The sequence below is a fragment of the Columba livia genome, chromosome 4 (assembly GCF_036013475.1).
Source record: "Columba livia isolate bColLiv1 breed racing homer chromosome 4, bColLiv1.pat.W.v2, whole genome shotgun sequence".
Classification (NCBI taxonomy): Eukaryota; Metazoa; Chordata; class Aves; order Columbiformes; family Columbidae; genus Columba; species Columba livia.
The window spans coordinates 54,600,414-54,620,687 of NC_088605.1; the positions used below are offsets into that span (position 1 = coordinate 54,600,414).

General features: G+C 44.8%; 2 protein-coding genes across 2 annotated transcripts; one reads left to right on the forward strand and one right to left on the reverse strand.

Annotated features, from left to right (window-relative positions):
- Nucleotides 1-3,150: 3,150 nt before the first annotated feature.
- LOC102084328 (estradiol 17-beta-dehydrogenase 11) lies at nt 3,151-12,441 on the reverse strand. Its single transcript, XM_005498495.4, has 7 exons — nt 11,868-12,441; nt 10,481-10,588; nt 9,713-9,844; nt 8,910-9,016; nt 7,508-7,645; nt 7,132-7,248; nt 3,151-3,837 (listed from the first exon to the last, which is right to left on the reverse strand). The coding sequence occupies exons 1-7, from the start codon at nt 12,075-12,077 to the stop codon at nt 3,750-3,752; spliced, it is 900 nt and encodes a 299-aa protein (XP_005498552.2). The 5' UTR covers nt 12,078-12,441; the 3' UTR covers nt 3,151-3,749.
- A 215-nt stretch (nt 12,442-12,656) lies between these two features.
- Nucleotides 12,657-20,168, forward strand: NUDT9 (nudix hydrolase 9). Its single transcript, XM_005498494.4, has 8 exons — nt 12,657-13,098; nt 15,073-15,312; nt 15,987-16,082; nt 16,908-16,994; nt 18,146-18,257; nt 18,640-18,786; nt 19,001-19,085; nt 19,543-20,168. Exons 1-8 carry the CDS (start codon nt 12,968-12,970, stop codon nt 19,716-19,718), a joined length of 1,074 nt encoding a protein of 357 aa, XP_005498551.1. The 5' UTR covers nt 12,657-12,967; the 3' UTR covers nt 19,719-20,168.
- Nucleotides 20,169-20,274: the final 106 nt, after the last annotated feature.

Here is a 20,274-nt window from a genome sequence, read left to right on the forward strand (position 1 = left end):
TGAATATAATGGCGTAAATTTGACCTGTAGATGGAGAGTGTATAAAGCCGCATTAAAAACTGCGAGCAATACCCTTGACTGTTCAGGCTAAAGTACCTTTGTTTTGATAGCCAAGTACAAGGTGTCCCAAGAACAGGAATTGCTTTGGGTCAGTCTAGGGTAGGGACCCCTGCCCCCATGAGTGTCCCCTGAACTCTCTATTGTAATTTTGTCTCAAATCCTGCCCAGTTGCTCAGTCTTATGGTTCTGTGAGCAATTTTCTTCACAGTGAGTCCAAGTCCTGACTTCGTTTGAATACCTGTGTGTTGTCAGCAGATTTTGTCACCTGCCTTCGTCTTCCAGGTCAGTCAAGGTAAGCTGAAGAGCACAAGTCCTTTCAACTCATGGGTCTCCACAGGTGAGCTTTTGGCTGTCTGTTGGCTCTTATTCTGTCTTCCTTCCATCTTATACTATTGCTGCTCAGTTTCCTCAATTCTTTTGGAAAAAGGCATTGACTACATAAATTTGGCCCTTGTTGTCTAATTGAGTCTAAATTGCACAACTCACACCTGGACTTGTTTGTGTGTAATGGAGTATCTAGGACTTTCAGCAGTACAAGAATCCTTACAGGAAACTGGAGAAAACTTGTTTGAGATGGTTCATCCAACTGTAATAATATAACTGCGTGATTTTATTTTGAAAAAGATTGATAACCTTAACTCCTTTGCTTGTTGGTTAGAAATCCTAGATATATCCAGATCATGTTCATAATTTTACTTGCTGTTTTTTGAATCACTTGGGGAAGAGTGAAAGTAGTATGAATATCTGTCCTCTGACCAAAATCAGTCTCCAGTTAAGATTAGAGTTATTGAAAGGGACTTTTTTTTCCTTTTTTTTTTTTTTTTTTTTTTTTTTTTTGTTCTGGTGGTTTGGCTGCAGCATTGATTATTTAGTCTGTGGGAGACTGGGTCAACTTTAGCAGAGAGATTCAGAGCTAGGCACTTACTACTTTTCTCTTGGAACAGAGTTCTGTTCTTAATTAACATGTCAATGGTTGGGCCAGGCCCTAATTACACGGCTCAGCAGTGCTGTCATTTTCCTGGCACAGGCTCCTGTCAGTGCTGTAGCTGAGACGGAAGAGACAGGGAGGGCAGAGAAGTGCTGATTCCAAGAGACACCTCAGAGGGAGGCAGAACACAAGACCAGAGTCACCAACCTGCCTCCTAAAGAGTCCTAAGTCAGGATGTAAGGTACCACTCTACAAATTTGAGGTTTAGCTGTAGGTGGCTGTATGAATCTTGCTCATAGAGGCTCCTGCTAGGCACCTGTAATGACCAGACTTTGGGATAAGATTCTATTGTGCCTAGGAAGGGATTGAGGAGTCCAGGAGGCTTGATGGTTCTGTTCTGTCACTGGTGTTCAGGAGATGGTTTAAATCCTTGCTTTTCTGTCTGTTTATTTATGCCAAGCAGAAGATGTGCAGCCATAGGAGACACAGAGAGGAACTGCAGCCATGTACAGGGTAGCGCACAAGTTGCGTTTCCTCATGATTCCCCTGAGCTCTGAGAGGCTGGGTGAGATCTGGCAAAGTGGGAGTGAACACGATCTCTCTTCCTTAGGTGATAGTGTGCTGAGAAACAGGCTCTGCGGGAAGGTGCTGTCTGTCATCCCCTAGATGGATTTTTTGTCTTCCAATTTAATGTTGTCAACGGAATGTGAGAGATGCTCAGGGCTGGTGGGAATAGCAGGCCAGGAGACACCAAATCTTCTTGTCTTACTGGAGCCAGTCCTTCCCTCGTCTGAGAAGAGGATCTCCTCATCAGGATGTCTATATTGGGGGTGTTCTTTGGACTTTTCTTTGGACTCATTGGACTGTACTGTACAAAAAGGGCTTCCTTTGGGCAAGGGTTCAAGCCATGAAATGGCAGAAACTTGGAGGGTGTGTACCAGCAGAGGTCAAGCTGGGTGGAAAGTTAAGAATGTTTGCCAGCAATGCAAGAGAAAACTATCAAATACCCACAGATAAGTGAAGTACTGAATTACCCTTTAGGCTCCAGAGTTTACAACAATCATTTTGGCCAGTGTGGGACTCTCTCTGATAGGGCTTTTGAAGCATCTGTATATTTAGAACCTTTACCTCCTCACTAGGTAAAAATAGGTGGAAATGAACATAATGAAAAAGCCAAACAGATGTGCTCTGGCTCCAAGTGTCTTATGTATGTGATAAGACTGTCATTTTGGCAAGAAGGCAATGTGCAGCTCAAAAAAAAGCTGGGCCAGCACAAAACACACAATTGAGCTTTGGATTTAAATACAAACCATGTCTAAGTAGGCTTTAATTGGCTTGTAACATTTTTTGATGCCCTGAATTTTGAACTCCTACTTTCTTTTCCTTTCTCAGCTCCAGGAATCTTGCACTGTGAAGCCAGACTTCCCAAGCTGACAACTTGTGCTTTAACACACTCTGAATGTCTTGTTACCTGAATGTGTAACCATTTTCGTGCCACTTAGGCAGAAGAGACTTCTACCTGTTGTTAACTGAGAACAGGCAGAGCTAGATGATGAGGGCTCTGCCTTTTCTGAAGAACCTCAGTTTCCCCAATAACATGAAATGCTCAAGTGAGCAGGATGGGTTCTGCTGGAAGCCATCCATTTCTAGCTGTGCCAAAGATGGCCACATGTTCAGGCCACTCTTGAGTGGCTGCAAGCCAGACACACCTGGCACAGGTGGGACTTGTGCACATAGGCCAAAGGTGGTCTGTGCTCTGCAGAGGTCTTTGACCTGTGTTTCATCAGGTACTGTTCTCCTGTACCACAGGCCAAAGACCTTTGGGGGTTTAACCTCCTGGTTGAGGTGGGTCCCATTAGAGCAGGCAGCTCACTTGTGGTGAGGAGCTGTGAGAAGGCTCATCTGGAGCCTTCCCCTCTGCACCCTCTGCCCTGGCACCCAGATTTAAGCCCTGGCCTTGCATGGGCTGAGCTGTTGGGTGCCATGCCTGGCCCTATACCTTGCTGATCCTGAGATGACTTCCTGGTGTGACCTGGGACTCGTCTCGTTCCTGCAGCCTGGCCTGGGGGTTGGCAGACTCTGGCTGACTCAGTCACTGTTGTGCCAACTGCTCCACTGTCCTTGCTCGGACCTGGTTACGACTTTCACTGCCAAGAGACGACTTCGGGTTAGAGAACCGTATTTATTCAGAATAAGGAGTGTTGACGGTGCTAATGCACAATTAACTATCAATGTAACTGGGTATTCCATTACAAACAAGGCTGTGATATTTCAAGTAGTCACTACGGAAGCAAATGAAACTGTGAGTGTTTAGCTTTAAAAATGTGTTCTAATGAAAAGATAAATTAAGGTGAAACAGGCCACGCACCTCCTCTATGAATTGTGCTTCTTGCAAGTTACTTTAGCTCAGGGATGAGTCCAGATTAACATATTCTCAGGCAAACCCTTTGCACTCAGGTAAGCAGCTGTGCTGTCCCAAAGACAGGTTTTGTGGGAGTTCCTGTCTGCCTCAGCGCTAGGAGATAGAGCCAGTGTGATGTACAGCCAAAGCAGCACTTTAGGCTTCTAGAGCTGCATCTCTGCTTTGTTAATGCTCCATGTTACTCAGGTACGTCCCTGCTGCAGGTGTGGGATAAACCCTTAGGTGTGCTTGGAAATGGTGACCTGGAAGCATCTGTCTTATTCCTGCATAAAGCCAGCTGAACTATGCTCAGCATATGCTCTGTTTTCGCTTGTGCCACTGGGAGATCGGAATCATTTTTCATTGAGTGCTTCTCTGCCCAACAACTGCATCAAACTTGGCATTGGTCATCTTTTTCAGAACATTCACAGCACGTTCTGGAAACAATCTGAAAGAGATAATAACATGAAATTACATGTAGGATAAGAAACTTAAAATATGGGAAAGTTGTACTGCAGGTGAGAGAGGAGCTGGTTTGGCAGAAGTGTGCATACAAAGAGGCTTGAGAGCAAGACTTACACTAGGTGTTATTTCCAAAGAATACATAGCTCTTGTCAATCTCTAACTGGTTTTAACTCCAACCCCACACATGTCCTTTCATGACAGTTCTAAGGACAGGTAGCTACTGGGCAGTATTTGGGTTTCAAGACTGCTGCAGGGTCTAGGAAGGTTCAATATTGAACAGAAATAAGTGCATATTAAGTGTTGTCATGCTCTGAAAAGCAGCAGACCTATAGAAGGATGGGATGTTAAATGAGACCCAAGATGTAATTTGCTCTCCTAGGATTTCTTCTCTTAGGAGTGTTATAGAAGAAATTTGATTAACTACTTTATTCTCTCTGAACAGTCTTGCTTAGCATTAGCAGCTAAAGTAGCTAAAGCCTTAGGCTGCAAGAGGTGACCAAGTGTAAAATTTTTGATAAAACTAATGCTGCTAACAAAGAACTCCGTGAATCTGGCAGATAAGAGTGCTATGAAGAAGATAAGGGCAACTCCAAGAGAATGAAGTAGCTTTAGAAAAAGGCCATCCCATTGACAGTGAAACCTATCAGAAATTAAGAGACCAGTGACCAGAACTAAGTGATTGGACTTGGGGTTGGACTTGAGGATCAGGTGATGGGTGGTACAAGTATAACTGAGAGGCACGAATTGGGGTAGGGGTCCCTCTCAGAGGCACTCAGCATGAGCTATAACCTAGGAATTAATAAAAGTCTAATTGGAAACCTTCGCTCAGACTTCACATTCTCAGTGGGATACTACCGTCGGACCCTGTGATGGTGGCTGGTGTGTGTAAATCCATAACATGAGCCACGTCTCTGTGTCCTCCTGCCCCAAAATAAAACAAAAAAGCAGAGTTGCCCTCAGGGCTTTCAGGGCATGAGGTTTGACTTGTCTATGCTTCTGCAGACTTGTGCTGTCAGCATGCAGCTCTTGGAGATACAAAAATACTTAAAAGCTTTTTCCCCACTGTCTGGTGTTGGGTTTTGCAAACAAGATATTAGCAAGTGTTTCATGAAGTACTGTAAAAGTTAACATAAAATGTAATTTAGTTGTTCTGATGTGAATTCTAGGTTTGGAACCTGAGCTCTGGTGAAAATACCTCCTCATCAGAGCAGCTACACTGGATATTAAAGATGTATGAGAAGACCAATCTTGCTTTACATGGCAGAGAGAAGCAGTATAGCCCTTCTGAAGTAACTTTCCCAGCCTCTGGTGTTGACATGAAGAAACAAACACTAACAAGCAGCAGGTTCTCAGCCCTTTCTGAACCTACGCTGGGGCTGCTGGCTCAGAAAAGCTGTTTTTTGCAAGCCCGAGGGAAACGGCCAGCTGTGCAGAACAAGTGTTCTCTTGTTCTCCTTCTCCCTCCCTATCAGCCTGTAGAGCCATTGAGCTCTCCACTGAAAACAGTGAGCTGCAGAAAGTGGATCACAACAACCTACAAGAAGACTCAAAAAATCTTCCTGTGTGTGATGCCTGCTGCTGCCATTTGAAGAAGCACTGCTATTTCATTACACTGGTATGTGTTTTTCATACTAAAATAATCCAAGTGGGTGGTTGTTTAAAAAATATTCTTATCTCCTGCAGACAGTTATACATTATCTAGCTACTATAGGCATAGTGATGTCAAATCTGGCATGATAAACAACTGATTACAGTGATGTCAAACACTGAAAATTGTACTACAAAATAAATGAAACTGGGATGAATGTGAACTTCTGCTGTCCAGCTGTCATATCAGGGTTTCTCTGTGCTGCCAAACCATGTTTTTTACTAGCATGAGCGCAAAATGGAGTTGCTCATAAAATAAAACTTAATCTTGAATGAGGTGTTATATTAAGTTGGTGCAAAAGGAATTGTGTTTTTTGCATTGTTGAAATTTGCCATTTGATATTGGAATACATTCTTAAATAAATGTGTTTGTGTTTATACATCATTTTAAGGTGCTTTTCTCACTTAGTTCTTTTGCTACTCACTTATTACTTTATTATTTTATACTTTGTTATTTTGTATTATTTTAGACTATGGAAATTATATTAGACAATAAGCCAATTCAAGTGATTTTCTTATTATTGGGTCATAAAGCAGTGGAGACAACTCACAACATCAACACCACATTTGGCCCAGGAACTGCTAATGACCGTACAGTGCAGTGGTGGTTCAAGAAGTTTTGCAAAAGAGATGAGAGCCTTGAAGATGAAGAGCGCAGTGGCTGGCCATTGGAAGGTGACAACGACCAATGGAGGGCAATTATCAAAGCTGATCCTCTTACAACTACATGAGAAGTTGCCAAAGAACATTGACTGTTCTATGGTTGTTCAGCATTTGAAGCAAATTGGAAAGGTGAAGAAGCTCGATAAGTGGGTGCCTCATGAGCTGACACAAAATAAAAAAAATCATCATTTTGAAGTGTTGTCTTATTCTATGCAGCAATGACAAACCATTTCTTGATCAGATTGTGACCTGTGAGGAAAAGTGGATTTGATACAACTGGCAATGATGAGCTCAGTGGCTGTACTGAGAAGAAACTCCAAACAACTTCCCAAAGCCAAACTTGCGCCAAAAAAGGTCATGGTTGCTGTTTGGTGGTCTGCTGCCGCTCTGATCCCATACTACTTCCTGAATCCCAGAGAAACCGTCACATCTGAGAAGTCTGCTCAGCAAATTGATGAGCTGCACAGAAAACTCTGATGCCTGCAGCCCACATTGGTCAACAGAAGGGACTTGATTCTTCTCCATGACAACACCCAACTGCATGCTACACAACTGGCACTTCAGAAGTTGAACAAATAGGACTACAAAGTTTTGCCTCATCTGCTGTATTCACCTGACCTCTTGTCAAACAACTACCACTTCTTCAAGCATCTCAACAACTTTTTGCAGGGAAAATGCTTCCACAACCAGCAAGATGCAGAAAATGCTTTCTAAGGGTTTGTTGAATCCCAAAGCACTAAATTTTATGCTACAGGAATAAACAAACTTATTTCTCATTGGCAAAAATGTGTTGATTGTAATGGTTCCTATTTTGATTAATAAAGATGTGTTTGAGCATAGCTACAATGATTTAAAATTCACTGTTCAAAACCACAATTACTTTTGTACCAACCCAATACGTTTGCTGCTTGTATACTCAGTTTTGACAATGTACTCCCCACACACCTTTTTTTAGTTTTCTACTTACATTTCAGTAAGTAATGCAACGTTTAGATTTGATGGAACAAAAACCATTTTCTGGTTGGTCAGTATTCCTTCCATCAGGGCCTCTACAACTTCTTCAATCTCCAAAATCTTTCCAAGCCTGTAAAAGAAAGTACATCTGTAAGAGCTGCAGTGGTAAAATGGGAGTGGTATTACCTGATGTAGGATGTTTCACACATGCACAAACTCAAGTAGTTCAAATGCAACTATGATGTGGGTGAAGTGACACTGCAGATTTTCTGTAGCCAATTCTATATGCCTTTTTCATATAGTCAGTGGGAATACAAGCCGTAAACCTGGGGCTAATCTGTGATGCTCAGATGCAATGAAGGAAAGTAAGACACAGTTTGGATAGTTACCTTGTGGTGGGATTTTTGACAAATCCTGTGTTTATGAACACCGGGCAAAGACATGTGGTTTTTATTCCATCCTTTCCCAGGGTAGACAGCTCCTCTGTCAGAGCTTTATGAAATCCCACTGCAGCAAACTTGCTTGAGCTGCAGAGGAGCAAAAGCACATATGAGAAGACAGGAATACTACTTCTAACTTTCCACAAGTGGCCTAAATGATCACACAATACTGACTGGGAGGGGAATAAATGTAACCCAACTGAGAGAGAGGGCAGGGAATAATTTTATATTTCTCTGTACAAGAGTGTAGTGATGGAATAGATATTGCTGCTTGGGGAATTATGGAAGGCCAACAGGGTATCCTTCAGGAAAAAGCCACCTTAGTGGTGAACAGAGAGAAGAACATAAGGAGATCTTAGAAAATTATAGCTAATGTACATCAAACTATGGACTTCCTTTTTTTTCCCCAGCTTAGAAGATTCTGAAAAGGAATGCAGCCTGAATCTGTAAAATCCAGAATGATGGGCATCTTAGAAATGGATAACAACTCCCTACTGTTTCTTGCACCACATAGGAGCATCTTGTGACATTCACAGGTGAGTTTTGATATAGAGAAGCATTATCCATGCATAACTGAGACACATAATGCTACAGAAATTGGTGCAGGCCAAGAGTATAAGTCAACTCTAAAATGAAAGTGAACCTAAAGAGTCAGTTTATTGATTGCTGTTCATTTGGACAGTGTAATCCAGGCAAAATCCATGGCTTGGGACTTCTCACATTGCTAACAGTGAGTGATTCTCAAAGAATGAGCAGACGCAGGTGAATATTGCTCTGACTGGAGCTGCTGTCATGGAGGGCTTGATCTGATGGAGAAGGACAATACGCCATCTCTATATTTTTCTGTTCAGGTACTGTAATTTTTTTTAGGTGTGTTTCAAGTCAAAATGCAATTTTATCTCATGATACTAGAAGTATTTCTATACACTACAGTCATTGCTACAATGGTAGAAAGATCAAAGCTACTCATTGGGGGTTCACTTGACAAGACACCACCTCACACAAGTCCTGCTAGCTAAGGAGAAGGGAAGAGGATACCTTTTTTTGTGAAGCGAAAGTCTGAATTAGTGAGAGAGAGAGGAAAAAAATAGCAGCATTTGTTAGTTGATGTGTCACATTCCTATTCCTTCACACAAGCCTTGCTCCTGATTCAGTCAGTGCTAATAAGCCAATCGGCAGGAACCTGCAGGCATCCTTAAGTGCTGATTGTTGTGGTTTTTTTTCCTCCTTAGCACCATCTTTTGGGCGTACCATATTCAGTGGGAGGATTATTTCAGTTACTTTGCACTGGCTGCTGGAGTAGTTACAATTAAAAATAAAAATTAAGAGAGCTGATTTAGAAACTACTTACCAATAAGCCACCATGAAAGAAGTCACAAAATGACCTGCTGCCGAAGCCACTGTGACAATGTGACCATGATTGTTGTCCATCATGGCTGGCAGGAAAGCTCTTGTGGTCTTGAACGTCATTTCAACCAAGAAGCAGAAAGAGGGTAGGGGAAGATGGACGAAAACAATGTTTTCTTAGGCATGTTCAGCGATTACACTGTCTATTGTTAATTAAGCAACTAATGCTATAGCTAATACTTTGTGTTGCACAGCACCTCAGATTCTGAGAACCACAGAGACACACACTCTCTGTTCAGATGGTACAACTGGCAACCACTTTTCCAAAGAAAATGTTTCAGGAAGTTTGCTATAAAGAGGAGTGATTCTCACATTTCTCCTGTGCTGCTTTTTAGGGTTCAGGTGTCAGCGACAAGGCCGCCAGAGTTTCACCCCAGCACATACAAGAAAAGGCTCATCAATCTGCAGCATCTCGCTTGTTCTGCCACAAACAGCATGCCCTTAACAGCTGAAAGAAGAGCCCTGATACATCTGTGACTGAGACCAACCCAAGCTACAGATGAGGCTGTCACAGGTAAGCTCATGCAAAGAAAAGAAAGGCTTAAAACTGTGCCAGGCTCAGATCAGTAAGAGGTTAATCAAGTTTCCCAACAGTCAGTCTCACTGGGTACCTCTGTACCCCAGCTACACACATCAGAAAGATGCTTTTCTAATTCACTGGTAGCTGAAAATAGTTGTTAGTCTAAATATGCCTCCTCAGCAACACTGCCCAAAGAACATAGGCATGAAGATGGTGGTGGACCTTACCCACATGTGAGCAAGAATGTTGACCTCAAACATTCTTTCAATCTGGTGGTCCTGAGTTGAGAGCAGGTCAGCACATGTAATCACACCAGCGTTATTCACCAGGATGGAGACGTCCCCTATGTCCTTTTTCACCTTCAGGACAGAAGAAACCCAGAAAGGTGTGTGTCATTCATTACCCAAACAATGCAAGGCTGTGGAAGATGAGTGACAATTAATTGCATTCTTAATGTTGTTTCTTTAGGGAGAGGAAGATGGTGCCACATTTCCAGCTGTGATAGGAACTGTGCGGTGGTATTGGGAAATCTGGTGTAGATCTGATGCTTTTCGCTAATTACAGTCAGTATTTATAGCCTTCCACACATCACTCACAGACACAGTATGCTCTGTGTAGTGACTATTGGGACTCTGGACATACAGGCTGTTTTGAGGGAGCTGAACCACATTCTTTACAATAAAAGGTTTCTACTGTCCTCAGTGTTGTCTGTGTGCTGTTTGGGAAAATAAGAGGCAGAAGTTCCTTGGGGGTTGGAATTCTAAAGAGCCAACTTGGCAAAGGGGTGTGATATGCCAGAGCTTTTCAAAAGATGATGAGAGTGGCTGTGGTATCAGAAGTGCCACTTTCTGCTCTGTCCTGAAAGCAGCAAAAAGCGGGGGAGGATTCCAAGGGCTGGCATGATTTGTGTACAATACCACTTCTCTTGTTTTCCTGACCTCTCTGAAACTCAAGCGCCTCTGGGTAAGCCTTTGGGTGTGCTCCGGCTCCCCTACCTTCTCTGCAGTGCTGTAGATTTCCTCCCTTTTGCTGCAGTCCACCACGAAGGTTTGCACAGTGGCTCCCAGCCTTTCACACTCTGCTGCCGTCTCCTCAAGGCCATGCTGTCGGAGGCAGAAAAGAAAGATTTATATGCATAACTGTTGTACCCTGCCTGTGTGTTGCCACTTGGGCACTGCAGCAGACAAGGTAGAGACTGGAGATTTCCTAGGAGAACAGCATTTGATGTGCACAGAACAGAAGCTCCACTCAGCCCCAGCAGCTGCTTAAGGCTGGTGGCCCCAGGAACGAGGCCTTTGCCAAGACAGTTTTCTTCTAAGCTGCATCAGGGAAGCCCACGCCTAAAACCCCCTCCCTCGGCCATGTATTTCAGTGCCTGCTTCTACCCACCCTTACAATACATTTCCCAGCACCAAAGCTAGGGCTTGCCCAAACTTTCTTCCTCATTCCAGTGAACATGGACAACACTCTGCTTGGCAGCAGCCCTTGCACATCAAGAGACAGGAGCCAAATCTCCACACGCCCCACCACAGCTTGGCCTTAGCTGCAACGGGTAGCATGAAGAGACACTGAAATTATTACACAATATCCTCCCTATTTGCACAGCTCCTTACATGAAGCTTTTCTTGGTTTGTTTAGGGATTGGTATTGGTAGGTTTTTTGTTTGCACACTCAGGATGACACGATAAACTCCTCTGCAGTTTTTGATCTGTTCAACCAGAAACCGTTCTTTTGCACTGCTGTCCAGCCTCTCCCTGCCCCCCTAAGGCAAATTGCTCCTATACACAGTAGTTTGATCTGTCCGTCCTCTTCTTGCCAAGGTCGTTTAGAGCTCTAGTCAAATTGTTAGCAATGAGAGTTTGGGCTGGTGTAAACATTTATGAAGGACCTCTCCAGGCGGGTAACTGTGCCACAGGGCAGCACGGATCACACACAGCACAAAACAACGATGGCCACCTGTATCAGTAAAGAGACACGTCTTCCAGCGATGTACGCATAACATGTGATGGAAGAGAGACAGTGAGCAGAAGGCAAACCAGCTTCTCTGTAACAATGGGCTTCTAGTCTCAGTGTGTCGCCTTCTGCAACCTCAGGCAGCAGTTCCACCAGCAGATTGCTGAGCGCTCCGTTTCCCTCCTGCAGCTACTCTTTGAGGTGCTGTGCATTCTGCCTTGCTCATCAGCACCGAGTAATTGTGGGATCCAGACACCCATGTCCTCCAGTGCAAGTGGGGCAAAACCTTCTACTCACACTCAGAGAACGGACTGTGAGCAAATGTGGAAGGAGACGACCCAGATACACTGTATATGCAGCCTCTCTTGCACTGTTACAAACCCAGTGGCCTCAGGGATGAGCGAGTCAAGATACAAATTGTACCATTACCTTATTGATGTCCCACAGAACCAGCCTGCTCTGGCGCTTGGCAAACTCGAAGGCGGTCGCTCTCCCCACGCCGTGGCCGGCACCCGTGATGAGAACGAGCTCTCCACTGACAGACTTTCTCTTCACGGGAATAAAAAGCTTCACAAAAGCCTCTAAGTAAGAGTAGATGAGCAGACCCAAAAAGAGGAGAAGCTCCAGAAGCGGATTCATTGTTTTTCTGAAGTCCTTTGATTGCCTGAGCTCTGATCTCTCTTGACAAGGACGTGGGCTCTTGATTTACCAGCAGCCGGACCTGTTCCACCCCTGAGCGGCAGCAGCAGCAGCAGCCGGGTGTAACTCGTGACGGGAGCCGTGTCGCCGTCCCGATCCCCGTTCCAGGCGAGCGAAGTGGATCGGCGAGAAGGCGAAAGTATATCCTGGACCCTGCACAGAGGGAGGGCAGCGGGGCGGGAGGGGCGGACCTGTGTGAGCGGTGATAAGCACTCAGCCCCGCAGCAGCCGGGGACCGACCCGGGGCGTTTCCCTCAGCCACCACCGCCAGGGGGCGCCCGCAAGCCTGACCACGCACTATCGTCCTGTCAGTCAGGGGCCACGGCCCATGCGGGCCCCGCCCCCTCGCCGCGGCCCTCCCCGCGCCGCCCGGCCCGGCCCCGGCTCCCCTCGCCGTGCGGGGCTCCGTGAAACGCGGAGCCGCGGTTGCCGAGGCCGGGCCGCGATTGGAGCGCGAGGAGCTCTGGCTGTTAACAGTCCGGCCTGCCGCGCGCCCGGCCCCACCTCCCGGCGGCGCGGCCACCAGTGAGAGGGCGGGAATCCGGGTGGGGCGTGGCCAAGGGAAGGGAAAGCCCGTGTGCTGGAGACACTCGCGATTGGTGGCGCTCTGTCCAATCAGAGCCGAGCTTGCAGCGAGGTCCCTTAGCGGGGGTTTCGGGCCCGCAGGTACCGGTGACCCTCGGGTGGCTCCGTGCCCGGGCTGGGGAGCCGGCGGCAGCTTGGAACCGGCTGCCCCCCCTCCAGCTGCTCCAGCCCTCGCATCCTGTGCCCGGCCCCGTGGAACTGTGTCAGGGGTTGCTTCTGGCGCGGTGGGGTTGTTGGCGGTGTCGATGCTGCTCTTGGGCGGCGCCCTCCGTGCGACTGTGCCTAGGTTCGCTCGGGCCTTCGCCGTGTTCTCTGTCACGGTCACGCTGTCCATCCCGCCTGCCCGCTGTGTGCTCCAGCGCAGGCTGCCCCTCAGGTACATTGCCGTGTGACTGGTGACGCCGCGCGGTGGCCGGGCCAGGCTGGGGCTGGTGCTCCCGAATCGGGACCGGCCCGGCTGGGTGGCTCTGCCGGCTTTTCGCTCGTTGGGGGATGCCCAGTTCTCGAGGGAGCAATCAGCTGTTCATTGGGACAAGAGCTCAGGGCTGCCTTGTCATCCCCTGCCAGCCGAGGGGGAGCTTGGCAAGGGATGTACGGGTAGCCTAGGGTGTCACATGGCCATGGCAGGAGCAAAAATCGGGCTGTCTTGTAAACCTGAACTGGTGCAGTTATTGAAAAATACTCTGCCCTGGTGAGACCACATCTGGAGTGCTGTGTCCAGTTCTGGGCTTCCAAGTTTAAGAAGGACAAAGAATTACTGGAGGAAGTCAAGCAGGGAGCTATGAAGTTGATTAGGGGTCTGGAGCATCTTATGAGGAAAGGCTGAGAGAGCTGGGTTTGTTCAGGCTGGCAAGGAGAAGACTGCGAGGGGATCTTATTTATGCTGATAAACATCTTTGGGGTGGATTTCAAGGGCATGGGTCCAGACTCTTCAGTGGTGCCCAATGAAAGGATGATGGGCAATGGGCGTGGATTGAAGCATAGGAGGTTCCATCTAAACATGAGGAGAAACCTCTTTCCTTTGAGGGTGATGGAGCCCTGGAACAGGCTGCCCAGAGAGGTTGTGGAGTCTCTGGAGACATTCAGAACCCATCTGGACACATTCCTGTGCCATCTGCTCTGTGAACCTGCTTTAGCAGGTGGGTGGGACTAGATGATCTCCAGAGGTCCCTTCCAACATCAGCCACCCTGTGATTCTGTGAAATTGAAAGTTGATGTAACAGTGAACCATGTGAGGAAGTTTGCAGTGCATCAGCTATGTGCTTTCCCCTGTGTCTGCCAAAGATTTTATGTACCTCAAGTGGTTTGTGAGTTGAATTGTGCTCTGGCAAACATCACCTCAGCAGTGAATGTGATGGAGCCTGTATGCTGAAGCTGTGACTGGTGCATTTTCAACTTCAGCTTTGTGAAGCAGAACCTACTCTCCTAGATACCACTGAAGATTTCGTAGCATGACTGAGGAGTTTAGAACTGGAACTCCTGTGTTTGAAAAAGCCTGGTTTGTTCTGTTACTTCTAATATTCACATCTGGTTTCAAGTAGCAGGGTTACTACTTAATGTGTGCATTGCTTTCTTCTTTATCTGAAACTCATTGGTCCAATCATAGTGTTGTTCATGTGTTCAAATCTGGATGCGTTTTTGCAGAGGAGATATATTTCCCTAAATGCTGGAAGTGGTTATTTCTTTTTTTTTTAAAAAAAAACACTTTTCCCTACGAACTTCTAAACCCAAGATATTTACAGTATTCTTGCAGGTTATAGCCCCTTGCTGAGCTTTGACCCTCCTATCCAGAGTAATCCTCTTTATTTTTGTAGTAGTTAAAAAAATATTATTTGGAGTACAGAAGGGCCACTTTGTGTGTGGAAGGAAATCCATGCAGAGTTTTTAAGAGCTTGTTGTCAGGCACCATAACCTCTTTTAGTATTTTATTGTTGACTGGTATTTTAGCTCCTGAAAACACATGGCAAAGTAAGATCACTAGAGGTATCACTTTTTTTTCTTTTCCAACCTAAATGATTTTGTGGTTGTATTCTGTAACTGGTCAGTTTTCCACACAGTCCAGAATGGCAGTTCTCGTTCTCACCTTCTCACCTTCTCACTCATGCTGTGAAATCTTAATGTATGTCTAGTAGAGTACTCTTCTGCTTGAAGAAGCTGAAGGTGAAATTCAGAATTTTTTGGTCCCAAGTATACATTAGTGTGGTGTCTGAAAGAAGCAGTAACACATTACTGAAAGCTGGTTTGTGGAAAAAGCCTAGTCTGTTCTGCTTGCTAAAATGTACTACGCAGATCTGGGATTAAATAACAGGATTAAAGCTGAAGGAATGAGGTGCTTTTTTCTTTCTTTCAGTAACTTATCTGCAGACTATTGGTCTCGTCTTCATCCTGTTAACATGTTCAACAGTTGCGATGCTAAGAAGTTCTACCACAGCAAAGCTCTCACCTCCCCATATCCTGGATCACACGTGGAGCGTAGCCGAGTTCCTGAAGATAAAGTCAGCTGGCTGATTGAGTGGGAAGATTATAACCCTGTGGAGTACACAGCGAGGTCTGTTTTGGCTGGACCCAGTTGGGCAGATCCCCAAATCAAGTGAGTGGAGATGGTGACTCTTTTCTTCTTTGAATGTGAAAGAAGGAAATAGTGATTGGTTAAGATTATCAGCTTAAGTGAGATGTGAGTCTACAGTGAGGTGTGAAAGTAAAGACCTAGAGAAATGGTACTTAGAGAGCTGAATGGTTTTGGTTGGCTCTGAAAGTCTTTGACACTTTGATTTTACTGAGCTGGTGACTGAGATAAGAGTAGTGTTGATTGGAATAACGGACAGTGATTGATCCAGTATAGTGCTGCTTCTCTCTGTTGATTGTGACCTAAGTAAAAAATCTCCAAATTATTAAGAATTTTGGAATAATTTATCGTAATGTACTTGTTTGTTTGTTTGTTCACAGATTGAATGGGAGATGAGAGACTTTAAGTAGAATTGTAGTTCTTGAGTGACTCAAGAAACATGACAGGTTGAATAAATTGAATACTTAAGGAGGTGCATATATATCTGTAAAATTAAATACAGGAAGACACACAGTAAAGGTTGAGACTTTATAGTCCCTTGTAGAAAAGGAAGGACCTGCAGCTTAAATTCTGGTAAAAACTACTTATTGGTCAAATGGGTGCTGTAGATCTGGTGGTTGGCCTTCAGACTTTTGTGGGGCAGAGGAATGTTTTGTGTTTAATAACTAATCTCTGTTAAATTGTTGTTTTCCACACAGTGATAAAAGTTTTTCTCCCAAATTCAATGAGAGAGATGGAGAAGTGGAGAGGAAGAGTCTGAATGGCTTGTATGTGGTTGAAAATGGGAGGCCCCGGTGAGTGTGGTGGTTTTATTTTTATTTGCATATTCATTTCAGTGATGTAGTTTCAGAGCTCTTAGAGGTCTTTCAGTTCTGATTTATGGTACCTACTAGAACAAAATATCTGGTACCTACTAGAACAAAAACAACAACAAAGTCTCCCCCAGAGAGAGGAGAAATGATACCTCAGTGCTAGAGTTCTATCTGGAGGAAGGTTGTGGCAGAGAGGCACTGAGAGGTCAGCCTGCCACACAGCAGAGGGTTGTGGTGACACTGTAGATGGGGGATGTCCAACACTGCTAATAGTAGGGTCTGTTGAATAAATTGTTTCCACGGTTTGACCAGATGTTGGGCTCTGAAGCTTTTGTACCACTCCACTTGTCTGCTGTGGCAAAGCAGAAGAGTATTTTGTTCCGCTGATAGATCCTGGCATAGCACAGATAACTAATCTCACCTAAAAACTCCTTTCTGCCGTTTGTCCATAATTGAATGCTCTGTGCATCTGTAGTCTTGGAAACTAGATTCCGTTCTCAGACAATACTGTATGCAGAATGACAGTAATGCTTGATCAGTAGTATCTCAGGACATGACATCTGGGATATGACAAAGCCATTTTGTACATTGCCTTTCTCTGTATTATTCAACATAAAAAGAGGGTGATGAAGGACGAAACTCTGCTTTGTTTCTCTTGTTCTTTAAAGTGTATGGTGGTACTGGATGCATGTTGCTATCTTTTCATTTGTTGTTATCTAAGCTTCTTTAAAGCTGCTTTTTAAGAACATTTAGAGCATACTTTGAATATGGGGAAGTACATTTAATGTGCTGTGCCATTTATTTCAGAAATCCAGTGGGAAGGACTGGCCTCACAGGCAGAGGATTGTTGGGGCGCTGGGGACCAAACCACGCTGCTGATCCTATTGTTACCAGGTAAGGGACACACGACTGAAAGGTGCTGTGCAGTAGAGCAAAAAAATATGCATTTTGCTTTTTCTGTGCATCTCTGGGCAGGTTATTACTTTTCATGGGCCTTTTGTGCATGTTCCTCTGAGTAAACTGATTCAGATAGGGGTATCTGAATGGAGAGATATATAGATTTGTGGAACTTGAATTTGATTGGTCTTTGTCTTTCGAAAAGAGTAAGGACTTGCTGTTTGACAAGCAATCACTTCTGAAATGCAGAGGAAGCAGATTTAAAACAAAACCAAAACAACAACAACAACAAAACAAACCACCAACCAACACCAACCCAGGAAGTGTAACTCAATAGAAGTGCATTGTACAAAATAATCTTCAGTAACAAACATGAAAACTGAAAGGATTGTGTTACTTTGATGCTGTGTAAGTAATATGCCAAAAGGCCTTAAATGAGGCATGCTAAATTGCAGGAGTATGTTTTATCTTATAAAGACTCAACTGCAGAAGAATTGGTGTGCCTGCTTTCGCTCTGTAGGAAATAATAACTTGGCCAGCTATATCAGGTGGTGTTAGGCTTTTTTTTTTTTTTTTTTTGGGTCTGTGTATGCTCTGTTTTAAGGGCAGTTTTGCCTGAGGGATCTGCGTGTACATGGTAACTTTCTTACACAAAGAAAGCATTCAGAGAAGATTACGTAGTAAAATAACGTGCAAGCAAGGAAGTGCCATGCAAGATAGAGCTGTTGTGAAAGTCATCCTAATGCGTTGTACGTCTTCTCCTTATCAGAAGGCTGCTAGTGCTACTGAGTTGTTTTCTTGAAAGTAAAAGAAATGAAGAAATATTTTGTATTCATTTAGCTAGCTTTTTGCTTTAACTATTGGTAATTCTTCTAAGTTCTTTACTGAAGGCAATGGTGGGTGATTGTGGCGTGGTGCTGGGTGTGCGGCTGGGAGGTGCTGCAGGCTGCATGTATGTGCTGCTCCAGTAGCAGCGCTTACCTGTGTGTTCTGGGCCAGTACTGGTGCAGCTGCAGTCGGTCGTATGCTGCACATCGCTGTCCAAGGAGCTGTTACTGGCAGCGTGGCTGCGCGAGTGTGGCTCTCACTGTTCCTCTCCTCCTTTTGTGTCCAGAAGCAGCAAAGAATGTTCCTGTTGTTTGCTGCAGGTGGAAGAGGGATGGAAGTGGCAATAAAATTGCTCATCCAGTTACCGGCAAAAACATTCTGCAGTTTGTAGCTATCAAGAGGCGAGACTGTGGGGAGTGGGCCATTCCGGGGGTAAGAAGAAAGCTCCGGGGACATTTCCCCACTGGTGAGGTTGTGGAGTGTTACATGGTGTATGCGTGATAAAAGCATGTTTTTTGGTGAATGACCTCATGTTGCAAAGGTGAGAAGAAATGCTGCATAAGCTGGTTGTGCCTTCTGCTGTTCCTGCCTTGCAAGGCGCTATTTGCATTTAATACTGATCCTGTCTTGTGCTTAATGCAGGAACAGTGCAGGTTTTGAAGGATGTGAGTGCTTGCTCTTTACTACTAAGTGTAGAGTTCCTCCGATGTCCAGAGTACGGTATAGATTCATGGAATATACTAAGGGCCAGTTAAAGGGAAATAATAACAAGTGAAGTCTGAGGGATAGTAACTTTTGTTTTCCTCCCTCTAAGGGAATGGTGGACCCAGGGGAGAAGATCAGTGCTACCCTGAAGCGAGAATTTGGGGAGGAAGCCTTGAACTCCTTGCAGAAATCCCCTGAGGAGAAAGCGGAATTGGAGAAGCAGCTCCACAAGCTGTTCAGCCAGGAGCACTTTGTGGTGAGCTCTGTCTCTTGTGGCAGCCTCTTGTGCTGTGCCTGTAACTGCAGCTGTAAATAAGTTGAAAGAGTACAGCTGAAATGAAGATAAGTTGTCATGGTGGGGTTGTTGCAATGTAGGAAAAGTACTGTAGGGAAATTAAAACAAAACAAAACCCATCATTTTGATTGCACCTTGTTTCCTGTTGTGATACTGAGCTTGTTTGGGGCCTTAGGTGTACAGAGGATATGTGGATGACCCCCGGAACACAGATAATGCCTGGATGGAGACAGAAGCTGTGAACTATCATGATGAAACTGGTGGGTATCTCCATGTAGGCTCTTAGTTGCCTTTTATTGTGTATATTGATTTGAAATTGGGATGAGATTGGGCTGAAATTAGAGGAGTGTGCAAATCAGGAGAGACTAGGGGCAAGACCTCTTCTGGAAACAAAAGTAGGAGGATTTGACTAAACTTGTGGTAGTGGTTATGTGTTGTCCTAATGACTTCTAGGAACTCTTCGTGTGGCTGATGGTACCCCAGGAGAGGTGATGAGGAGTTACACTGCTGCCAGTCAGATTTGCCGTAAAATAGTGCGTGTATGAAAAATGGTTCTGGCATAGACTCAGTGAGCAATGGTATTGGTTTCTGAGAAGCAGTTGAAGGCTGCTGCCTGTGGAGGAGCCATGTAGAAGGGCAAAACTGATCAGACGGGAGTAGAAGAAGTCAGACAGAAGATGCAATAGCATCGTGTTCTCACTCTTGTTTTGTGAACAGGTGAAACAATGGACAATTTGCCTCTGGAAGCAGGTGATGATGCTGGAGTAGTCAAGTGGGTCGACATCAGTGAGGACCTCAAGCTCTATGCAAGTCACAACTACTTCATTAAGCTTGTGACGGACAAACGGGAAGCCCACTGGAGTGAGGATCCCAGTCGTGCATGCCATGAGTGACGCCAACAACAAACCAGTGCACAGCAAGGGATAACTAAGTTTTCCAGCTTTGAAACAGAGATAACATTGTTGTTTCCAGTGGACATTCAGTGAAAATTCTGTGAAATTTGGCTGGTCAAAACACTTGGCAGGGATAAACAGAGGCTTTCTCAGAGGCTTCAGATTGCTGTTTTGTATTTCTCAACTAGTGTGAAATGAGATGAACGTGGAGCTGTTGCCTTGGTTTCCTTTCTTGTCTTCATTATTTTCAGCCATTTTATCGTATCTGCGGATTTGCATGACAGCATTGGGATTCTGACCCATGGTTCAGAAACTGTTCACTTCAGCTCTGCAATTTTGCTCCGACTTCTTTTCGGGAGTATGAATCCTTAAGGGATGTGAGACTTGTATAATGAGAACCTGAATAATGACTTATTTTAAGTGCTGTATAATAAAGGGAAGTTAATTTTCTGAGTGGTTTCATTTAACGAGCCTTTTCAATTATTTTCTTTTTCTATTTTGAGATATGAGTTTTTATGTTCAATTGCTTTTTAGTTTACAGTATGGATGGTATTCA